The sequence below is a fragment of the Lepisosteus platostomus genome, chromosome 21 (assembly GCF_059453375.1).
Source record: "Lepisosteus platostomus isolate fLepPlt1 chromosome 21, fLepPlt1.hap1, whole genome shotgun sequence".
In the NCBI taxonomy this organism is placed as follows: domain Eukaryota; kingdom Metazoa; phylum Chordata; class Actinopteri; order Semionotiformes; family Lepisosteidae; genus Lepisosteus; species Lepisosteus platostomus.
The window spans coordinates 3909955-3930919 of record NC_142631.1 but is presented as its reverse complement, the minus strand read 5'-3'; the positions used below and the strand labels follow the sequence as shown (position 1 = coordinate 3930919).

At 44.2% G+C, this 20965-nt stretch overlaps 1 protein-coding gene across 8 annotated transcripts in view; it reads right to left on the bottom strand.

Annotated features, from left to right (window-relative positions):
• Window positions 1-20965, bottom strand: part of strbp (spermatid perinuclear RNA binding protein) — a 126340-nt gene that overhangs the window by 82611 nt on the left and 22764 nt on the right. For 7 of the 8 annotated variants that reach the window (XR_015928946.1, XR_015928947.1, XM_088615300.1 and 4 more), the window contains 2 exons: window positions 20195-20282; window positions 3625-3696 (listed from right to left, as the gene is read on the bottom strand). Coding sequence is in view for 5 of the 8 variants with exons in the window: in XM_088615300.1 (XP_088471426.1) it covers window positions 3625-3696; window positions 20195-20282 (160 nt within the window). In the remaining 3 variants the exon portion in view is untranslated. The remainder of the gene's footprint in view (window positions 1-3624; window positions 3697-20194; window positions 20283-20965) is intronic. The other variant, XM_088615299.1, reaches the window with a different exon arrangement.

The window sequence follows — 20965 nt, the reverse complement described above, 5'->3', positions numbered from 1 at the left end:
AAATACACAAATAGAAGCCTTATGAAGACTGCTTTAAAAATATTCAGTATGGCCGTGTGCTACATTCAATAATATCCATTTCATATCTGTCAACTGGCAACAATAACTGCTTGCCCATCTTCTGCTTTACACAGGGAACATTAAGTTAATACATCACTAAGTCTCTTAGATCAACCAAAAGGTAATGTGAATACAAGCTACCTCTCATGTGGTTAAAGCAGATACCCTTTTTTGGAAAAAAAAATGGCTGGATGAGATCCTAAGATCAATTATTTACTAACTACTGCACCAAACAGCCTAGAGGGGCTAACTCCTCTCATTTGCAATCCCCGTTCTCATAAATCTATTAAAAAGACTAAACACAGAGAAGTCAATACAACTCTGAAATGGGTTTTCCAAACCAGACTAAAAACTAAGACAGGTTTCAACCAATGATGGACAGAGCAGTCCACTGTGGTTCAAAAGAAGGATGAAGGTAAAATATCAAAAGAAAAGCCATGTTGACGCTCTTCAGAGATCAGTACACAATGGTGCATTTTTCATCATCATTCACCCATCATTCAGGTGGCAGCTACACATTAGTGGCAGTTCAAGGAGTCTCATTAGCTGTACAGTGCTTTGAGTAGAGTATCCAGAAAAGTGCCATGTAAGTATAAAAAATTAAGATGATGATATAGTGTTCTTAATTTTAAAAGGACATTAAAATAATTAATGGCTATATCAATTCAACATTTGTGCTGGAAACGCGTTTCCTAGAACACAGAGTGCTGGATGTGTTAATTTTGTTAATTTACTTTTTAGCTACAAAAGAAAGGAGATCTCAGAGCTGAAGTGATTAGGCTAATAACATGCACTGCCCAGATCCCCAGAATACACTCCCTATTCTACTGATACTTCCTGGTTTTGTAGCCAATAGTTTTTCCACTTGGGAGAAAACACACACACCAACGGAAAATCAGCAGCTTTACTTGAATAAAATTAGAAAACGGTACTGTGGTCACTCACGCGCAGTGTGAGTAACTCTGTGGTACTGTAGAAGAGGAAACATCTCCTCCTCTGGACTAACACAAGATGCTTTGTGTTACTCCTAAACCCTTTTGCCTAAACCCTCTCCCTTTCTGTATGAGTGCTCTTCTCCAGGCACATTCCACTCAATCATTTTCAGCACTATTTGCACAGAAATTACAGTAGCTCACAGCTTAGTAGATTCAGCCCTGACATCGTCTGCAGTACTACGCAACACCTATCCCTCTTTACAATCCCACTCCTGCTCTGTAAATTGCAGTCCCAATTTCTTAGACCAGTTATTAATTCTCAGTAACAAAATACATTTATTGACGTATAGAACATTTTTACAAATTTTGAATAAAGCACAGCATTTTTACTTAGTGAAAGCACTGTATATTGCCATGTTGTTGTTTTGAGGAATTGTGACATGAAGCTGCCCTTCCTGCTCACTAGTCACTGCAATAATTAATGTAATAAGATGTACCTACGAATAAGTACAGGTTGTGAAGCAGACATTTCACTGCAGAAACATGATCTGCAAGCAGAGTTAACAAGTTGTATTTGTAGGCAAAACTGTCGAGAGCAATATTTCTATTGGGTTAAAAGAGATGTATTCACGAGCTGCTTTGCCTCATCTAATGTTTTGCTGCCTCATTCTGAATCGCAGAACATGGAGCTACACATACGTGGAAACTTTTTTTTCCTATTTTGCGATGTAAAGTGAAGGTTTTACAAGTTACTGTGTACCTTTTACTTTTATTGGGGTTTGAAACGCACTCATCAATGCTGGTTCTTTTAAACCCAGAAATATAAAAATAGTGCTGTGGTTCCCCTTTAATAAATACAGGAAAAAGAAAAGGTTTTGGCTTATGGCATGCCTACAGAAGTGCTATGTGTTTGTACGACTGCTTGTTTACAGAGACTACCATTCATATGCACATAATATAGCATTCATGTGCAACAGCACAGAGTAAGCACAGAGCATTAGCTGCTGTTTGTGCAAATACTCCGATGATCCCAGACAGTGCTATAGTGAACTTGGTTGTTTAGAGACTCAAGCACAACTGTCAGGAGATCACAATATTTTGACGTCTTCTTGTGCAGTCACATTCTACGTGAGCAACACAGCTGTTTCTGTTATGAAACATCAGCTTAAAAAGTAAAACCCTTTTATGAAGGATTAAGGAATTTGATAATACATTAATGGAAGTGCTACAAAGCTGAATGTATTAGTACAGTGATTTTTCTCCTTGTTGTTCCTAGAAGCTATTAGAAGTACAAAACTGTGTCTTTCCCGTAATTAGTGGAAAGGCTATGGTAATATCGCTAGAGTCTGCATTTGTGCTCGGTCCTCTTCAGCAGATAATCAATGAAATGCATCAGAGCTCCTAGATGTAGGCAGCTGCGATGTCATCACATTAGTATTACTGTGTTCGCTTTAAATACAATTGACAAGCTGTGCACCAATAAACGCAAGATCTCATAGCACAGATCAATATCTGGGAGCAGGGGCAGCGAAATGCATTTCAGCCTTTGCAATGAGGTCCGACGTTCTGCGTTAAGAACTTCATGAGTCTCTCGCACCTTGTCAAATTTCTCGGCACAGAAATATTAGGCTCTCATCGCTGCATAATGCAAATAACTGACAACGACCTCGGCATGAAAGCAAATGTTATGGGGGTTTTCTGAGGCACTGACCTAGTTAAGAATAAAAACTTAATTTTAAGATTTGGTCTTCTGGCCTGCATGCCGACTACATTATTTGGTATCTCGAAGTCGTCCCTCTGTAGGCGTGTACACATGGGACAGTTTCATTATTGCTTCTCTCCCTCTGCATAGTAAGGTCTCTGACAGAATAAGGCAACTCCCCAATAGCTTTACCCTGCTCTACTACTCCTTTACAGTGTCCAGTCCATGACATCACCCCACTGTTTGAGCCAAGCTTCCAAGATAGGCTCCCAGGTGCCGTGACCCCTGCCCGAAATGAGCAGCTTCCTATTATTAGGCAGGCCTGTAGATAAACCATTCCCCAAAGAAACAAGAACAAACTGTACTAATGACCCATATTGACAGCCATCATTAGACAAGCACATCTTTTTCCTCAGGGGACCTCCACGCATGCTGGGGGTCTTCTGTTCAAAGGCCTTCTATTTAACAAACAACTCAATGACACACGAAATTCACATTATGTTGTGCAAAAAAAAAAAGGCTTCTCATCCTGTGTTCCCACAGAATTCTCTCTTGAGTTCCCCATATTGCAACCCTTTACACGACTCCGATATGGCACCTAAGACGTGACTCTGTTTGTCCACAATACCTGTACCAGGTCTGAACTAAGTTCAACAAGCCATCAACAGTTCTCAGAACACGAGGACCAAGCAAAGTGAGTTTCGAAGGAGAACACAATCAGGCTTCGCACTGTAAAGATATTGTATTCTTCAAGAATGGATGACATGATGTGACTACACAAAAAGTATTAACACACAGGACCGCATCTTGGAAAGTACTGCAGTATTGCAATCTCGCATGATTCAAAATAGCTTTTTCCCATCCTTTCTGCATTCTTGGTGTAGTTCACCGCCTCTTTCAACAGAGGACAAAGCCGCCGGCTCCTACCTTGACTGCAGACACCTGCTTGGAAGCTTCTCCGGTAGGGACCGAATCGCCAAGCCACTCAGCTCTCCGAGACTGCAGAGAAGAAAAAGAAACTGAATCCACCGGCGGAGCAAGAGCCCATCACAAAACAACAGAAAGATTAAAAACAAGATAAACCCATCTGGCTCATCTTGCTTCTCCAATTGCTACATACAATTTTACAGAAGCAGCCTATTAAAAAAAAAACACAGGTGACACAGTGGAAGAATGTGTGAAAGGACTCACTTTGCACTGGGGCAACCAAGATTTAAGCAAACACACAAAGGCTTAAGATACATTCAACTTTATTGTCATTAAACTTACACAGGTGCATAGTATAATGAAAAGTGTTTCTCATTAGTCACTCAGGTGCAGTATATAAATAGGACAGAAGATAAGACAATAGACAGTAACACAATAGCAATAACATAAATAACATGTAACATGCTACAGAGAAGAGACACGTGGGGAAGAGGTCACACCATGTCATGTTATTAACCCCCTGACCAAGCCCCCAGAGCCAGCTGTGATAATTCACACTCCCTAATCAAGGTGTTGATAATTGTGCTTCATGTACGACATCATCCACACCCTCTCTCAAGATAATGGCTGCAATCGATGGACTAAGCTGTATTTTTCCCCCGAAGTGATGTTCAGATGAACAGGTAAATAGGAATGGGTACAGGAACATCACATCACAGTCTTATTACACTGCAGTTTAATATCCGTTTACAAAAAACACACAGTAACCATTGATAATGACACTTCCTCTTCCTAGTGCAGTATCACCAAGATCTCTTTCAGACAGTTGAACACACTGAACTGTTGGCACCATGCCGTTTTTGTTTTATTTTGCACACCAAGCTTCAGTGCCCAAAGGGCTGAAACAAGCTGCTTGAGCCTTCGTATTTGTGACATTTTCCACTTTATAAAACCGAGCCTATTCTCCTTGCTTTGCGAGCGCTGCTCAGAGCATCCAGACCCCAAAGACCCAGATCAGTGATGAGTGAGAGCTCTCTGCATACTGGACTGCATGCAGGCTTAAGTGCCTCACATTACTGTGTGAACTGCACCATGCTTCCAGTGCTCTCTCTGGAAAGGACCACCAGCATCCAGCCTTGTGCCCAGCCCGAGGAAGCCAAAATCATTTGAATTCACCATAGTCGTGAAACATGATTAATAATGTGCATCTGTGTGTGTTTAAGTATGCACACCTACATACTTCTAAAAACGCAGTATTCAAGAAGACCCCAGTTCCACCCAACAAAATCAGTTCAGATGCAACCTCTTGATTCTAAACTGGACTTACAAAAGGGTTTGTTCATATCATTCTTTACCTTTTGAATGAGAACAACAAATTAATTCCAATGCATGCTGAAACCTTCAGTGGACCTTAGGAGCACTCAACAGAACTAGCTATTGAACAGCGTTTTAGTAAGGCACTGTTTCTCCACAGAGGTGGAGCAATTAACGACCTTTGGGTACAAAAAGGAACATGTAAAAATCTAAACACTGGAAAAAAAGGCTCCTGTGTCTCTGCGCTTTTACTTTAATTGGATATTATAAAACTTTATAAAATACAGCTGCATGCCAAGCGACCACTTGCGATTTACATAACAAATGCAGTTAACTTCAGACCAGTGAGAAAAAGACGGGTTTATTGCAGCACATGAGGAAATTTGCATGCAAAATTGATACTTGCAGCCTTCCTCTCGTATACAACATCAACCTTGCACAGCAGTTTTAAAAGACCTTGCAATACCATCTGTTATCGCTTAAATTAGCAATGCATATGATTTGCAGGAAATGTCTTTGGACTTTTTTTTTTGCATTTTAACAGGGCTATACAGCTGATCGGCGTTCAGCAATAATGATTTCATTCATTACAGAAGGTTTACCTTCTACGGATGTCTGGCAAAGATGATGATATTTCCTGACGCAGGCTTACATCTCAGGTGTTATGCTCAATCAAAAAGGATCATTAACTCCATTAACTCAGAGGTCAATCTGGAAGACCTGGATTTATTGGTGACATCCCACATTGTTTCATGTCACCATCATGACACTAACATTAACCAGTTTTTGCGTTTTCTCTTCACATCTGTAGAATTCCAAACTGTAGTGAAGCAAAGTAATAATCCATTTGGTTTTCAAACACAATTTGCATATTTTCACATACAGCAGGCTACAGTGCCTACACCATTTGCGACATACACCAACGTGACACAAATATGTGTTTGTAAACGCACAGCATTTAGCTTTAAAAACACACAAGTTCCCTTCCTTCCAAACCTGCAAACATTTTTTGAAAGCACTGCAACTCAATTGTGGCTGACATTTTCTCAAATCTCACATTATACCTGATTTACCAGATCTATATTTAAGATAAAATCAGAATGCAAAAAGACTTGAACTGTAGAGCCTCTTACAGGTATCTTACTTTGGAGATCTGATCAGTCCTCACTTGCCCTTCAACGTTTGGTGTTATTGTCAGTACTGATTTGTGTTCAAGGCTAAATTACAGGAAAGAGGAAATATGATGTAGTTTTATTTATCCAACTGAAGGTTAATTAAAAAAAACACACTGAGGACATTAAGTCGACAGAACACATAAAAATATACTGTGCATCACAACAACAACAACAACAACAACATAAGCTGGAACAGATCAGATCTACAATAACAAATAGGAAAACCACATTTTTCATCACATTGATCTTCCAGCCAGATGGTATAAAACATACTTATAACATGTTCTAATGTTATAAAACAGGTACAAAAGATACCAATCTGAAACCAAAGAAAGTTCACACGTCCCATAATTTGAATGACAGGGGATGTTTTGCACGATGGAATGGTTAAATGATTAAAAATCCCTACTGAGAACTGTCTGAACCTGTTCTTCACTTCAGGAACACTGCTCCATACCCAAGGCAATATGAGAGACATACTGGCTACCATAGTGTGAATTATTTTAAACATTGTATATTTAGAAAAAAGTATGATTTGGACAGATTTGTTTATGTGGCATCAAATTTGGATAGTAACATATTTCTATAGCTACAGTAATGAATAAACTGCTCATGCAGGCAATAATAATAATAATTGCTTACTCTTATATAGCGCTTTTCTTGACACTCCACTCAAAGCGCTTTACAGGTAATGGGGATCCCCTCCACCACCACCAGTGTGCAGCCCCACCTGGATGATGCGACGGCAGCCATAGTGCGCCAGAACGCTCACCACACATCAGCCATCAGTGGGGAGGAGAGCAGAGAAATGAAGCCAGTTCAGAGATGGGGATTATTAGGAGGCCATGATTGGTAAGGGCCAATGGGAAATTTGGCCAGGACACCGGGGTTACACCCCTACTCTTCTCGAGAAACGCCCTGGGATTTTAATGACCACAGAGAGTCAGGACCTCGGTTTTAAGTCTCATCCGTAGGACGGCGCCTGTTTACAGTAGAGTGTCCCCATCACTACATTGGGGCATTAGGACCCACACAGACCGCAGAATGAGCGCCCCCTGCTGGCCCCACTAACACCACTTCCAGCAGCAACCTTAGTTTTTCCCAGGAGGTCTCCCATCCAGGTACTGACCAGGCTCACATCTGCTGAGCTCCAGTGGGGCTGCCAGTTGTGAGTTGCGGGGTGATATGGCTGCTGGCTACAAATGCAAACACCACCAGACCACTTCGCATTGCATCCATCTATACTTTTATACCCAAACTCTAAAAGTGTTACACTGAGTGACACAAATGCAACACTTCAGCGTTGATCAAACAAGAACAAAAACCCCCACGCAAGCATTTTAGTGCATAAATAATTGAACGCGTAAGGGCTGGGACGCTTCAAAATACTTGTAGGACCAATTAAGTTGTGCCGATTCTCTTTGTAAAATCAAGAAAGTAGATTCCCCGAATTTTAGCTGGTGCCGCTGAATTATTTGTGATACCTTCAAAGACCGATGTTTTTTCACTGGCACGCAGGCCAGACAATTGTCAGCCTACTGCCTCTGAGCAGCCCTGGCTTTAGGAGCTCAGCGCCAACAGGAAGACTATGGCTCACCACAGAAGGTCACACAAAATCACGATACAGTATCACACACTTGATGGTGCCGTTTAATAAATATTTAAGCAGTACTAAACGAAATTAGGTCTTGCACTTTCCTACAGCAAAACTGTAAAATGTGACTGAAATGAAGGAGAAATGCTAAGATTTCGGACATTCAGACATCGACATTATCCTAACTGAAATCTCTTTTCCCTTGTGTATTGCATGCCGAGTTCACAACCTCCTCACGTAACCTTGCGAGTTGTGAGGAGGTTTTCTCTTCTGCCAAACTGCATTTGGATAGGATAAAGTGAAACTCAGTACTGCTCCATACCTGGGGAAGCTTCCAGCAATTGTCTGAATCTGAGAACAATCCAGACACTTAAAAGCAGACTTTCCCAGAAACAGCCCCCTTTAATTCGTTTTGCAGCAATTGAGTTTAAAGGAAAATGTATGATCGACCGGGGTTCTGATTTTAAAAAGCAGCAAAAACAATACATTATTCTTATGAGACAATCTGACTGTAATGTGTGTTACATGCAACGCTCAATGCAATACAGGGCTGACTGCAAAACTTAAATTACAATACCTTAAAAAAAAACTACTAAAGAAATCATGATTCTCCTCAAGCACAGAAAAGGCTCATTTTTGCAATCTGTAAATTCTCTTCTGCTGTGCACAAAACCTTTATTAAGGCCTGGTGTTGTAATGTTCCTAAGGGGCTGGCGACATGCTGTGTTATGAAAGGGGGAAAGGAACAGAAGGAAAAAACAAACGATGAAAGTCAGCGAAAAAAAAAAAACAACTCTGCAAACAATTTATGAATTTTTAATACTACTGCATAAGTCATTTCCACAGTGAGGCAACCCTGCGTTTCACCAGCTCGGTTAAGACTCACAGATTCACATGTACTGGTTTGGATCTAAATGAAACCACCCTGATCACGCACCACTGTAGAAGATGTGCCTACAGGGGATGAAGGTATTGTGTTTTTCCTTCCATGTCTAGAATTCCTATTAGGGAAGAGGTGATCAGTTTGTACACTGACCAGGGCAGAAAGAACTTGCTCTTCAGCCCTGCATCACTTCTGGAGAGGTCAAGCAGATCTGGCGATTCAAGCAGAGCTCAGCCTAACCTCTACGTGTTAGAAAGCACCAGGGCCTGGGAATCTACAGCACACAACTGCTTCGGACAGATTCATCATACTGTCAGAATTGTGTGTAGTCAAAATCACAATGCTTTACTGATGCAGTACAAGGGACTGTTTACCTACAGCATCGAGTGCTGTAGCTTCAACCAAGTCCCGATCGTGATCTTGCATTTTAAAAACAATCCGTATGTTAAGGGCAGTTATCATCCAAAGACTCCGAGAGAAAAGCTGCTGAACAGTGCGAACTGAGCTGCGCGCACAGAAAACCACGCGCAGCATCCTGCCGTAAATTACACGCTCATTAAACTGAACTGCCTCGTTTCTTAATTATGGTTTGCAGACTCACACACTCAAACGGCCGTTTCAGGCAGTGGTAAACAACCACAACAGATACTGCTGCTGGAGCAACAGCCTTTGGTTTGTGGTTTGCTGTGTTACAAGTGCATTAGTACACTGAAGTGGTAACCCATAGAGAAGGCAGGGGGACAGATCACGTCTGCACACCGTGGACACAGAAAACATTTTACACTCAACATGCAAATAAACAAGAATTAGTAATAAATCTTTTTCTTCCTAATTTGACTTGAAATAATATAATGGTTTACTGCATCTAAGGAAGAAATCAATATAGTGTAGATCAGACTGTTCTATAACTTCAGTCGGATATACACGCAGTGCTTTAAGTGGGCAAACTAGCAAGGAGGGCGTGTTTAGTGAAGAATCGGTAGCCTACCGCTTAACAAGGTCTTTCATTTTGATTCTGCTTAAAATGAAAAATGTTCTCGGTCATTCAAAACTAAAAAAGGCAGACACCAGGTTTTCAACGAGCAAAAATGTGTGAACTGCAGCTTCACTTCATACAGTACATACTCTGCACAGTGTCTGGCCCCACCTCAAAAAGCCCTCCCCGTCAACACCTCCACTTTGTTATTGAACTCGGGAATGAATTTATAAACCCCCTCATGTCAGAGAACACATATTCCCCAGTGCTATCTGGAACGCAGGTTACGCTCTGTGCATGATAACCGGAGACTATTATGTGAATGCATGGCGTTCATGTACTAGAGCTAAAGTTCGATTGAAATCCAACACATGCATTCAGGGGTGTGAACGTCAACAAGCCCAGGGCAGGGAGCGCTCCACGACAGATCTCATTGATAGGCACGTCATGTTTAAGCATTAGGGCAGCTCCTTCAACTGCCACTCCACAGAGTGGCATTATTCTGGGATGGAAACTGGATTTTAATTCACAAGTTGGCGTGGCGCGATACAACAGAAACTCGAGACACACCAGGAAAGAAATCATAAATAAATAAACTGAACGGAAAGTAGATTCGGGAGCCAGTGATTTGAGTATCGGCTTACAAGCTTTAAGGTGCTGTATTCAAATTGTTCCATGAATATTTCACCAAGGACCCAGTGAAAGGGAACGAACGAGTGTATTGATCTGCCAAAAAAGAAAAGACTAATCTCAACTCCTGCTCTTCGCTGTACAGCACATAGGTGCCCCCTATGAGAAGACACACACTGCTGACCACCTGAGCCCACATTAAATTACTCTTCGCCCGTCTTGCATACTAGTAACTAAATTCAAACTGCTGCTACTTAACAGTCAGCCTTAACTCGGGCGTGTGCAGGTAGTCCTCGAATTACAACATATGCGACTTGCTACCACTCCCACTTACGATGACCATCCCCTTAGTCGTATTACTGTACAGTACTGTATATTATTTTCGTGTCCCGGCGTTTGGTCGCAACGTCCAACACTGATGACATCATCAGCCTGCGCGACACCGTGCTGCGACATGTTACGGTTTATTGATCCAAGATGCACTTGCTTGCTTCGGGGAGATTTAGAGTGAAAAGAAAAGGCAAACCATGCAGTCTAAATTGGACGGATTTTTGAAGAAGCCCAGCACTCCCGTCTACTCACCCCCTGAAGGTGATCCATGTCAACGATCCACAATCTCACAAGCCTCCTCTTCGGCTTCATCCAATTTAATTTAGGAGCTTCATTAAAAAATCACGCGGGCCCAGTGTGCATTCAGCTGACTACATTAACACTAAGTGCAAAGCTGCACTTTTTGATTCATTTTTCATTATCGATTACTTTTAGCGTATTTCATTTTATAATATCTATGTTTGTATATTTACCATGAGTAAGGGGTCAAATTAGTGAAAAAATATAACAACGCTGTATTACACAACGTAGCGTGTTAATTCGTTACGTTTCCCTATGGTTCGTGTAGGACTGCGATACACGCACATGCGCGCAATTTTCGACTTACGACGGGGTTGCCGGAACCTAACCGTCGTAAGTCGAGGACTAGCTGTATTGAAACGAATGGCGATAAATCTAGGACAGAACAAGATGAGAAAAAAAAATTATGCTGCGTCTTCGGATTAGACGACGAGGAAACGACCTGTCCCTCATCTAAATGTCTTTTCTAACGGGGTCTCCACCGAAAACCTGATCTTCACTTTCCAGCTGAGGACTTGAAACCAGGCCTGTTCGCCGAACGGAACCCGAGCCTGACAGCAGTGGGTGAAACGCAGGGGGCAGGACGAGCTTCTCAAAAGAGAAAGAAGAGCGAGCCACCCAGCTGCATTATGGGGGATGTACTAGGAAGAGGGGAAGTAGGGAGTTTTCTGGCGAGTGGTTAGTCTGGCTGGGAAGAGCGAGTTAGAGGGCTTACATGCCCCAGGAGCGATCCTGATACTGCTGGAGAAAAGACCGAGCCTCCACAGCACCTACAGACGCTGCGAGTACACAATGTCTGCGTTCCCCCCCCCCACCCAAAAGTCCTTTCAATGATGCCGATGACCTTCGACAGGCAAGACAAAGCACCAAGGACACAGAAATATGGCTTCGTCCAACGTCCCAGAGATGGGCCAATTATCCAGATTGTGCGCGATTGGACAGAAAGTTATTTCTGCAGGTCTGCATTTTCTTCCAGTTTAGCTTGTTTGTTTTTCCGACGCACAATAAAAACAAGGTCATGTTCTTACAACGTAAAGCAATAAAAATATCTACACAGTCGCCCGGCAGCTCAGCGCCTTGTGAAAGTGGGTTTTGGGGGGGAGAAAGGACTATGATGCTTTTTTTTTTACTTTCTGAATCCTTGGCACATCTAGAGTCTTTTGTTGCTGTTGTAACACGATTCTTTGGTCAGAAAAGGATGTTTTCTTTCTCATATTGTAGGTAAAAACAGCATGAGAACTTAAAAGGACTCAAGTCTACCTGCAAACAAAGACAGGGATCATATACCCCTGCTTACAACAAAAGAGGGCTTTTCAACAAACCAGCAACAATGTAGGCATTTCTCCAAAGGAGTATTAATAATACAGTACAGAACAGTCATTGTGAGTCTGGGGTGTCATTTAAAGGTCAACTGTCATCCAGGCAGAGATGAAAAGTTTCGGAAACACCGTACTCTTTTTTTTTTAAGGACTGGCTGTCACAACACTTCCCAAAAAACGTACAACATTCAAACAGCCTTCTAAACTTACGCTGACCTCATTATCATCTCAATTTCTATACATCTCTCTGGGTGCGAGGCAGCTTAACAGGTTATTTTTAAAATCTAGAGGCAGTGCAGCCCAACAGTACAAAATTAACACAATGATACCAAGACGCTGCTTATTTACTACGGTATAATTAACTGCAGGGTCACCACGCTTAACATTTATGACACATAGTCTAGTCCTCTTATTCCAGTCTCGTGAAGGCACGCCGCCTCTAAAATTAAGTCTTAAATGACCTAAAAAACAATGCGTGTAATCTCTCAACACATTTCTATACAAAGAGATCTCATTCAAATGCCATCAACATATCTTGAGCTGTTCCTCAAACCAGTTCATTGTGGAAATGCGCACGTCTGAGCTCAGTAATCCCTGTAACAAATGCTCCCCATACCAGCCGTAAATCGAGATGAGTGTAATAACTCAGTCTGCGCCACCGCCTGCCCAAATAAGTACATCATTACATTTCAGAAGGATTTTCAACCATCAGCCGAGCTACTGTAGATCCCCGTTACGTCTCGCTTGTCTGAGCCCTACCAAACAGAGCAATGATGCCCATCATGTTTAAGCAGCTAATTCGATGAGCTAATCCTGCCCCGCAAGTGAATCAAATCACAATAGGAGAGCCTCCACTTTTGCCTCACCGGAATCCAGTGGAAATCTGGGAGGGATTAGATGGGAAGGTTTGCCCCATGACATCAACATCAGGGCGTGATGAACTCCTGAACCTCTGCAGGCAGCTGGGTACAGGCCCACAGATTCAAGGAGTTGTGGAGTCTTCAACAGGCCTTCACAAGGCTGTTTAGACTTTCCATACAGTACACACACACACACACAGGCGAGGTTAAAACACAATGTTATGCGTGGGGATAGCCGCTGTATCTGCAGGAGGTGCCTTATGTTACAAGCACTATTCCACATCAGGAGTGGGCATTTTTCTTTAATGGTGGTACTGGTCTGCTCCTTGCCTGCTGAAGACGAATTAAAATGCCAGAGGCTGTAGAGGGGAATTGCACGTTTGTTTAAAATTGAGAGCGGATCAGTTCGTACAGGTCGACCAACCCGTGCGTTACCCTGCCCGAATATTCCAGCCCTCTGCACAACCGTCAATAACGCACGCTTCCCACCCCACCCCCCCCAACAGGAGAGCCTGCTCGTGAAGGCTCCCCGAGACCACTTTCTCCACCGGTGAGGAGGAAATCAAAAATTTCACCGGCACAGCAGCGGGCTGCAAAAAAACAAAAAAAAAAAACACACTGTGCAGTCCTCAAAGCTTCAAGACGGGCGGAGGGGAGCTACCAGGCATTGATCTGTTTGACGCGCACCGCCAGACGACGGCGCATAAAGTCAACAGATGAGGATCTCCGCCGCTGCCGCGCCACTGTTGAAAGGAACAAAGCAATAAGTGCATCGCAGACAAAGGCAACTTCCCAGCCTCCCGATAAAAGCAGCCGCCAGGCTGTCCTTCAATTTACTGCTACATCACGGCTCGAGAGACACTCGAGCACCACCCTGGGAGGTTTCAAATTAGAAACGAGGTTGCAAGTCGACCTTGTTTTCGCCGTTGCCTGCTGGGTTGCTTGCCATAGTCCCTTCCAGACCAGTGAGCCCGCGGGCACTGGTGTTGGGCTCACCTCAGCAGCCCTGCCCTGCACTTCCAGTCCTCCAGGGCACCTTGTTAACGTTGGCGTCGGCTGGGGGGGAATGCTGCCTCGATACATTTTCTGACACTTGCAGCCCCGCCGATATGATAAAATATGATAAACGGGGGATTTTTAGGCTGGAAATCGCTCTGCCCGTCGCTGAAATTATATCTGCTGTCGGCACACCTGAAGAAAACCCCCACATGCTCACGCCGAAATGGGAACATAAGAAGAACTCCAATTTTTAATATTACTTTTCATCACTTGTTATTCCAATTTAATGCCATGCTTTCTTTTTTCGTTCCTCCCGAAGAGCAATATTAAGAAGTCATAAAGCACCTCCTTCTGCCTACAAACCTGCACTCGGGCAACAACGCAATATTTTGCAGAGCTGCAGCTCTGGGAAGAGATCTTCTAGACCAAGTTCGGCACTGAGAATTCCTTTGGCATGCAAACAGGCAGTAGACATTGATTTCGCTCCAGACTACTATCTTTAGAACCACCGCCACCACACAGTTAATGCCAACGTAGCATCTTAAATCAGAGGGAGAAATCGATTTCAAAACACAAAAGACGGGAAGCAAAACACAAGGCCACTGGAGTGGAAGGAAATCAAGCCAGGACTCCGGGGACAGAGACCATCAGCAACAATCCACTCGCTGGCTCTTTTCACAGCCAAAAACAAAACAGGAAATCGACCACACACACACAGACACACACGTTCGATGCAACTCTACAGTGTGCTGGGGAAAGCCGAAAAGGCCGTCAAGAGGGCAGTGCGTTTTTGTTTTCAAAGAAGAGTTTTTTTTTAACAATCGCCCATTAACGGCACTGAAACCAGATCTGATGACCGGATGCGTCAATGAAGCCCGTCAACTCGAGCACGAACACGAACTGTACCTCAATAACTTCTAAAACCCGAGCCGTGTAAGATGCTGACCTTTTTGTCTTGGTAGACCCTACGACAGTCTCTACTTATGCTAAGCATTGCGGTTTACAACTCCTTCCTTATAGTAAGAGCTCCTCGTATTGCTCTCCCAAATGGAATTCTGCATGGGAACAGCAACGAGATGCATAGCCTGTATTCTTCCTGGGTTGTTCAGAAACCAAATCGCTGGGTAAAAAAATCGGAAGCCGAGACAGACGGGGCTTAGCGATCTGAGGAAGCCGATGGCAGATGTGTGAACCAGGCTGGGTTGACGCGCGGGGGACTGGGAGAGCAGTCGTCGGAGGCGTGCTGGGGCCCCAAACCGGCATCCGTTGGCACCTCCCCACTCCCCTTTTGTTCCAGCATCGCGCGCCGCTGCCTCTCTCTCCCCCCCCCCCTCTCTCTCCACCGCGGCCCCCTCCCCGCCGTCGCCACGGCTGCAGCATCCGAGGGGACAAATCCGAGGGGGAGTTGCCAGTCCCAGCTCTGAGGGAGAACCCAGACGAGTGCAAATCGAGGAGGAGGAGGAGGTCTTTATAAACGCTTCTGGTGTACAATGTATTCTTTTATTCTGTACAATTTTATTCTGTTGATGCATATTTTTGCACATAACCTATTACCTTTTTGTTGTTTTGCACATTGCCTGTTGTTTATTTGCACATCCTGTTGTTTTTTGCACACTGCCTGTTCTCTCCGTCTTTCTTTTGCTACACAAATGTATTGTTGTTGTTTTTTTCTCTTTGTACTACTTATGTCCGAGAGCTAGCTAAATAGCATTTCGTTATACCATATACCATGTATATGAGTGTAATGACAATGAACTTGAACTTGAATGTAGTTTCAGCTCAGACGAGGCAGCATAAAAACAGGGTATTCTGTGCTGTGAAGTAGCTCCCCACTTTTTGCAGGCTCAGTTTTACAAAGAGAAAAGTGCTGTATTACCCAAACTGCAATGTACTTGTGTCGAATCACGCGTGTTCAGGTTTAAGGCCTGCAGGACAGGCAGCGGTATTTCAGACTATTATGAGGTCAGCTGAATGTCAAGCCACTTTAACTATGGTAAAGATGCCCGGTAATGCACAGAAATAAATGTTTAACGCAGAGAAAACTGAAGAAAAAACTCCTATCCCGGTACAATATGCAACACAAAAAACTAGAGAATGGGACCAATGTCAGGAACTGCCGGTTCCTGGGAAATTGCCTCTCCGGTCACCAGGGAGTGTTCAAAGGTGAGCGAAAACACACAACATGACAACACAGTGTGACCCTGAGCAAGATAAAAACGCACCGCCCTTTATCAGCACTACGATGGCATGCATCAAGACAGAAGACCTGCACCTGTGGACTTTTATTACTACTTTTTAATCAGGCTATTTGTTTAATAGACCAGCAGCCCCTAAGGAACAGGAAGAAGACAAATGAGAAAAAAAAGGAGATCTGTCTGATAGTGCCTGAACACACAACAGAAAGGACAAGAGCCCAGATGTAATCTGCATACAGAAGGCAGATTAGGGAACGATGCAAAAGAATTCGATAGCAGGCTACTGAGCTTTAGAAAAGAACCTGCTGATCAACTGCACAGAAATAAACCGGTTAGGGCTGTAGTCAGAAAGTTATTAAAGATCCAGATTTTATATGGCAGATTTCAAAGCGTTCAGCCCATAAAACAAGCCCTCTCGAACCCTCTTCCTTTCTCTGACCAGTTACAGGACATTTTTAATTTCTTGAAGTGTATATATAGTGTTCTGCAGACACATTCCCTTTCTCCTCTACAGAACGAGCTCAGTTTCCGACACTTGGTTAGTCAGCGGAATGCAATTCGACTTCAAATTTCCACAGCTTCTCCAAAGCAGCTCAAGGCCATCAAGGAGGTATCGGATGGGTGCTCCGGAGATTGAGGAAAAGGGCTATAAGAACAGGATTGCGAGCTGGGAGACCAAGGTTTGAAAATCACCCTGAGGGGAGCCAATATTGACAAGGAGCTGAAGCAGCACTTATTAGTCGATATCATTTGCACAATGCAATATTCCCAGAACATTTCTTCTCAAGCTCACAGGCATGAATCCATTCCAGCAGTTTCGGCGAGTCTGCACAGCGCAAGAGGATATTTTTCAAATCCAACCTTTCGGACCACCATGCAACAGGGCTCGCTTAATTCCATTAAGGATCTGAAAGGTTTTGACCTTTGGTTGCCATACATTAACATCGAGTGTCACAAATAGCCCCCAATCAATACCTATCCCAGACTAGCCTGCCATCTGAAATCTGTAAACCAGCTAATCTGTATCTACAAAGGCACTATGAATGTTATTACAACAGTTTAATGCATTGTATGCAACATGCAGTCAAACAGATTATGTCGAGACAGTTCGCTGTACCAGAAAGCCTACTCATTCTAAACCGATCTTCCCTGCTCGTGCTCCAAACCATGCGTTTTTATTCTCAGATCTGCCCCCAGAACAATTCTCCACCAGTTCGGAGGAGTTTGCTGTTCAAAAAGGCAGTCTCTTTGCTTTCTCGCAACCATCGACAATAACAACGAACGCCAGCGCACCATTTCGCATGGGGATCTGAAGCACCAATCGGTCGCACGACAGCCTGCGCTTGATCCCATCCGTGCGGGAGAGTGTCAGGAGCCGACGGCAAGGAAGGGAGCCCCGGGCAGGAATTGTTTGGTTTGTTCGGGAAAGAGTGCAGCCTCAGCACATCCCCAGCATGGTCACCGCTTTTAAGGCATGCCCGAGCCTGGAGAGGCCACAGTTTCAATTCCATCCCCAGTAGCACAATTCCATGAATGCACTGCGCATGAACGCCTCAGTGTGATAAACTCACAGGCCATCTGGCCAGGCGATCACACCAAATTGGACCTCCAGACGTATCCAGGAGATTTTCTCAAAATAGCCTCGCATTCTGTCACACAGAGTGGAAATGAACATGGGAAGGATACAAAAACCCGACACAGCCACCAAAGCCGAGTCGTAAGTTAGCTTCTTTTTAAGAACCCTTACTGGCATATGAATTGAACTGAGGAAGGGTTTTACACAAAGGTCCAATAAGATCTGTTCTTTGAGCTCACGATTTCTGGTAACGGACAACCCACTGTGCATATAGGAGAAATAAAAGCGAAGCGAACAGTCGAGCACAACCGCAGGTGGAAAATGGCCTGATGACAAACCTCTCGAAACAAAACTCACACTTCTTAAATAAGAGTGAAGGTTTGTGTGCTACATGGCATGCAACAGAAATCGAAAGCAATACCGAAACTACACTGTCACAATTTGCTACGGATTTTGTTACAAACAGCAAGAAGTGGAAATTCTAATGCATATAAAATGTTACAATTGCACCAAACCTTCTGTGCAATCGCTCAGTGGTCAGCACACCAGACTATAATTGTATGACGGTTTAACAGGCTTCACATCCTCATTTTTTGCAGGCTACGTAAGGGAGACCAAACGACACTGAGAGCAGGCCCAGTCTGTAAGGGAATAACATCCTCTGAGAGTATTAGGTGGAAACAAACCTAAAACCCATGCGCCCGTCTGAGAACAGCAAGTTCCAGACGCAGTGAGCTCCTCTCCACCCCTGAAGGGGCTGTAAGCAGAAGTTAACAACCAGTTTGGTAGCTAATGGCCCAGAGACAAGCCAGAAGTTATTAACACTTGCAGACTGGCTGTTAAGTGAAGCTGAGACTCAAGCAACAATGTCCTGCTCACGGTGCTGTTGCTAATTTATTCCTTTCCCAAGCCGAGACCCAGACGCACAATGCCACTCTCTCGCTTGTACAGGACTCCGCTGACAGACCTGCAAGACAGGGTCAGGCCCACATGAAAGCAAGACGTATATTGAAAACAAAGTCTACTGTAAGTCAAAGGGTACTGTACATTAGTGATCCCAGGACATGTAACCACAGTTTCTATCTCATCACCATGGCATTTACAAGCGAGCCTTATCTGCACGGTGTCAAGCATTCATTCAACCCAGAACTTTCAATCATGCGTTTTCCTTGCACACGTCTGTATCTTCAGGACACAGAAGGCAAGACGACCCAACGTCAGCGATTGTGGGGACACTACAGTACAGATTTCCTCTTTTTCTTCTTCAAGTCAGCAACCACACAAAGAATCCGCTTTTGAGTTATCGGAAGCTGTAGTCGCTGTTCTGATGGATATTTCTCCCCCCACCAAAGTGTTCGCTTCAATCTGCACCCTCATTTGGTTTTCAAGGTTATCGAGGGCAGAATCACATGAACAGCCAGCCACAGGCACAGTTTTATGTTCCATTACGTGAAATAAAAGACACCACAAGGAAACCACATTACCAGTTTCTTTGTTGTTGCTTGCGGTGCCGTCTAAGCTGCTGTACTTGTGAGATTTAAATTCTGAATTGTAACACCTTTTAGTTTTAGATTCATCATCACTTGCAGCAGTCGCCCGCAGCTGACTTGCTGAGGAGACACGATCACGAAACACAGTCCGGAGAGGTGATAAACAAAAGGTGCAACGAAAAATGAGACTGATCTCATACTTAAGCTTTCAGAAGCCCCTTTGGTCTTCTTTCCTGCAGGACACAGAGAGCAGATGCAGCATCTGAACTCACCACTGCCGATGTTTAAAAGGGGCCCCACACTTATATAGCGCTTTTCTGGACACTCCACTCAAAGCACTTTACAGGTAATGGGGATCCCCTCCACCACCACCAGTGTGCAGCATCCACCTGGATGATGCGACGGCAGCCATAGTGCGCCAGAACGCTCACCACACATCAGCTATTAGTGGGGAGGAGAGCAGAGTAATGAAGCCAATTCACAGATGGGGATAATTAGGAGGCCATGATTAGTAAGGGCCAATGGGAAATTTTGGCCAGGACGCCGGGGTTACACCCCTACTCTTTTCAAGAAACGCCCTGGGATTTTTAATGACCACAGAGAGTCAGGACCTCCGTTTTACGTCTCATCCGAAGGACAGCGCCTGTTTACAGTATAGTGTCCCCGTCACTATACTGGGAGATTAGGACCCACATGGACCGCAGGGTGAGCGCCCCCTGCTGGCCCCACTAACACCTCTTCCAGTACCAGCCTTAGCTTTCCCAGGTCTCCCATCCAGGTACTGCCCAGGCTCACAACTGCTGAGCTTCAGTGGGTTGCCAGCCAGTCTAATCTTCCTTGTTCCACTTTAAGTCCACAGTACTATGTCTGTTCCAGTTTGACAGCGTGCTCCATCTCGTGTCTTTCTTTGTTGCAGAGGATCTCCTCACCTTTCCTTACCTCCTCGCTGGCTACTGTCCTTCCAGATCCTTCCTGTACAGCAGCTAGCAACGTCCCGGAAGACTACAGCTTCTCGATCTAGGGGGGAGAAAAAAATAGGTTTTGGTTTTCTTAATCTGAGGGGGGGAGGAAAAAAGGATAAAGAAACAATCTGACGGACTGTTTGAAGCCTTAAAAATGATTAGGATATGTATAGGATTCAGTGTTTTTTTTAAGTTTGTCCACCCCAACCATTGATAAAGGTAGTGAGACAACCGTATCTCCCAAGATACAGTATATATCCATCCATTTTCTAACAGCTTTATCTAATTCGGGATCACGGGGTAGCTGGAGCCTGTCCCGGCGAGCTACAGGAGCAAGGAAGGGCACACCGTGGACAGGACACCCTGGACTATAATTGGCTCATAATTCACTTCGGCCCGTTGGGAAGATTAATGAGGAGAAACGCTCTTCGTGATGACTTGTCCTTACTGGGACTGTCTCAGACGTCCAGGAATAGCGGGGAAAAGCCAGCGCCGCCTCATATCCTTTACTGGAAATGAAGGTCGCACGACACTGATTTATTGATTATTGGAGCTCCTTCGGAGTAATAGCTGCTGATCTGTGCGAACGCACTAGGAGCGCTGCCCCCGGATTTAGAGTGGTTTCCTTTCACGTTTCAGAACCACGGGACGGCCGAGAGAGCCCCGGCCGACTAGCCCCAACCGGCCCATCGCTGTCAGCCATTACGTGAACGGGCTCGAACCCAGGGCATCTGGATC